Consider the following 3,856-nt stretch of genomic DNA (forward strand, 5'->3'; position numbering starts at 1 on the left):
GTGTGTGTGTGTGAGTGGGTGCCCAGGTGTGTGGTGTCAAGGTGACGGAGAAAGAGTCCGGGAGGATGGGAGATGGCGACCTCTGGTGGTGAGAGGGAGAACACCAGACGCCAGCCCCTGACAAAATCGTGCACACAATTTATAAATCGAGGAAACAAATTAGTAAATCGTGCACACAATTTAAATCGATGGAACAAATTAGTAAATCGTGCGCACAATTTATAAATCGATGGAACAAATTAGTAAATCATGCACACAATTTATAAATGGAGGGAACAAAATAGTAAATCGTGCACACAATTTATAAATCGAGGGAACAAATTAGTAAATCGTGCACACAATTTATAAATCGAGGGAACAAAATAGTAAATTGTGCACACGATTTAGCCCACTATTTTTTTCCTGCATGCCATGTGCGGGGCTCCGTAGATAACTATACATTTGACAATAATATGTTCTACAGTACTGAGTGTGTTCACTAGCTGTTTCATTGATTAAGTGAGATGTGCTCTTCATCAAAGCTCTCTGTCATTATGACATGAGTAAAGCAGCCATCTAGTGGCCCAGAGGATTATCAGTCAATCATCTGAAATGTTGAAGCACTATTGCAGTAAGGATCTGAAGCTGAAAATCTCATCACATCTTCTCATCCATCTTGAGTTGAAAAATTCTCGGTAGTTCTATCATGAGGTTAATGAACAAACCTTGTTTGAGAATAGGTGAAGATGGAGTCTTGGATTTTGGTGTCTACTTGTCTTTTTTAAGTACTTAACAGAAAGTATGATGCAAAATTTAAAAAGGCGTTTATATACAGTACACAAACTAAATAAAACATTGACTTTTTGAGTTGAGTTTTATCTTGTAGAACGAGGTGTTTTAGGAGGGCGTGGACGAATCTTAACTTTTATAAAGAATATCTCTTTGGGTTTGAGACTTTAGTCTTTGCAACTTTAGGAATCTTATCATATAGGCTGCTGTCCCTTTAAGACCTGACGCATGCATCCTGTATAATGATATACACATCCGATTTCTTTCTCTATTTCCATGTTTATGAGAATGATTGTGGAAAGGGGTATTTTGACATAATTTTATGTGTCTGTTCAAGCGCAAGGAGATGCAAAAGGCAAATCAACTCTGTGTTTGCGCGATGTCTTAAAAGTGCCTCCTTGTGTGCGCGCGCAGAAAACAGGGCGCGAGTATCTCTTTCGTCTCTTCTTGCGCTGGAATGGCTTCAAATCCTTTGAAGCTGTAAACTGGCCAGACAAAACACGTAGCCTACAAATGTAAACCTTGCCTCTATGATAGATCAGTTTTGTGTGGTTCTGTTTCTCCTGAAGGAGGTGAAGTACTTCCAGTTCCCAGGAGAGTTGCTGATGCGGATGCTGAAGATGCTCATCCTGCCTCTAGTAGTTTCCAGGTAAGAGAGGACTAAATTTACTCCTTCTTGAGGTCCCTGTTTGCATGAATCTTATTATGAGTAACTTAACTGTTAACATCTATGAATCTGGACATACAAACGAATGTACAGTATGTATTCTGTTATAAAGTGTAGATATAATTGAGTTTGTGTTAAGAAATAGAGATTATAAGGTCTATAACTTGTGCAAGTGCAAGTACAGTACAACTAGTTTGATGCTGAGATGAGTGACTGCTTACCTGCATCAATCATCCATAGTAAAAATAAAAAAATAAAAATAAGGCATGGACTTGGTCAGACTCTGGTAATAACTAAAAAGACAAATGTGATCAGTTGATAATCAGTTTTGATTATTTAACTGAGTTGAAGTTCCTCACTATATTTTCCATCAGTTATTACACAGTGTATGAGTTATGATTACACAGTTTATAAGGTCTAACTTTTGCCATCATTTTCTTACTTATTGCTTTTCCAAAACCATATTTACCAAGTACTATCAAAGCCAATATTGCCAATAATGATACCAAATCAGGTATGTATATTAAAAAGGAGATTTCAAAAGGATAAAACGGGCAGTTATTATAATTTAACATTATATTTGAAAGCCATAATTTGTAACATTTAATATGCTTAAACAGGCACTTGCAACTGTGGAACATGATCAATTAACAAATCAATAACGAAATATAAATTTTAATAGACTTACAACAATGAATGTCACGTACTAGCTTTGTTGTTAATTAGAGCACCTGGTACATATTCATTTGAATGCTGAATTAAATCTAGCAATCTTTACTAACACTTATGATCTACTTTTTATTTGAGGATCAATATGCATTAGTATAAAAATACCAAATCACAATCTATATTTACAAGTACAAGATGCTTATCCAAAGTGACACACACACAGTACATTGCATTCACATTTAATCAGTCCATGCATTCCTTGAACCCATGACCTTGGTTTTGCTAGTGCCATGCTCTACTGTATAAAATACATGAATGCTGTCAATCATATTATATTCTTTCTTCTGTGGTGCACAAAATGTTTTCTAGAATGTCTGATATTTTCCACACATAATTGAAAATGCATGGTGATTTATACTGGCAATCTCCAAAAATGCCACAAAGCACCATAGAGTGACGTGTGCATTTAAGTCTTCTGAGTCCATATGATATATTAATATAAAAAACAAAGCGAAATTAAAACTATTATCCTTTCAAACATGGCACCTCTAGATGTCAGTGACATCACTGCTTCTTAAATATTTGATTATATTATAAATATTATTTTTATATTTTAAATAGTATTTTATTATAAATATCAGCAGAAAGGAACATTTTCAGTGAATAACAACTGAAATGATGTATGTTACTCAAACAAAGCTATCACATGGCTTCATAGAGAAGACTTATTGGTCATATGCACTGACTTTATGGTTGTTTAACACTTTTTTGCATCTCCAATCACTTTCATTGCATGGAAAACAGCAGTTCAGACAATCAAAAAAAAAGTCATGCAGTTTTGAAACAACATGAGAGTGAGTAAATGGTGACTGATATTAAAGGGGTCATATGATGTTGCTAAAAAGAACATTATTTGGTGTATTTGGTGTAATGAAATGTGTTTATGCGGCTTAAGGTTCAAAAAACACATTATTTTGCACATAATGTACATTATTGTTTCTCCTCTATGCCCCGCCTTTCTGAAACGCGTCGATTTTTACAAAACTCATCGGTCTGAGAAGCGAGGTGTGCTGTGATTGGCCAGCTGTCCAGTGCGTTGTGGTTGGCCGAATACCTCAAGCGTGTGACGGAAATGTTACGCCCCTTACCATATTGTGATGATGCCCTGTCTGCCCGGAGCGACGAGACAAAAACATTAAAACCCATTACAAACGAGGCATTTGTTGCATCCAGTGGGGACATAATTACTGATTATAATGACTTATACTGTCTTTTTACGCGTTGCGTTGCATATCGCGCCACGTAAACATGCAACCATGTCTGGAGAAATGACAAACAACAAGTGCTACTCTACACTGCTCAAAACTCGCGTTTGAATCGTCAGTGGCAAATTCTTTAAATATCAAAAACGTACTTAATGGCTGTGAGTCAGAAGCGCCAGACTGTCCTTGCAAAGTTGGAACTGCCCCACTTTATAGAAACAGACACCGGCATTGTAGGCTACTCTCACAGGAAACAGTCCTCCATAAAATGTGCTGCACACTTCTGAATATTTGGGTTGAAGTGTTCTGGAACAGTGTTGTAAATACAACTTAACCACAGATTTCTAGTTGTGTCCTCTTTTGGAAGGCCAAACAAAGTAGTTTCGCTTTCACAACGAAAAACACAGCGGCCTAGCATGAGCGAAAGCCCCGGCTTAGCGTGAGCTGAAGCCGGGCAAGAGTGAGCTGAGGCGGCGGGGTCGAGAACGGC

The 3,856-nt window shown here is 37.2% G+C and overlaps 1 protein-coding gene across 1 annotated transcript in view; it reads left to right on the forward strand.

Annotated features, from left to right (window-relative positions):
• Positions 1 to 3,856, forward strand: part of slc1a7a (solute carrier family 1 member 7a) — a 26,268-nt gene that overhangs the window by 2,402 nt on the left and 20,010 nt on the right. Inside the window, exon 2 of the mRNA XM_016283664.1 lies at positions 1,338 to 1,417. Coding sequence (XP_016139150.1) covers positions 1,338 to 1,417 — 80 coding nt within the window. The remainder of the gene's footprint in view (positions 1 to 1,337; positions 1,418 to 3,856) is intronic.

The sequence above is a fragment of the Sinocyclocheilus grahami genome, unplaced genomic scaffold, assembly GCF_001515645.1.
Source record: "Sinocyclocheilus grahami isolate Dianchi unplaced genomic scaffold, SAMN03320097.WGS_v1.1 scaffold176.1, whole genome shotgun sequence".
NCBI lineage: Eukaryota > Metazoa > Chordata > Actinopteri > Cypriniformes > Cyprinidae > Sinocyclocheilus > Sinocyclocheilus grahami.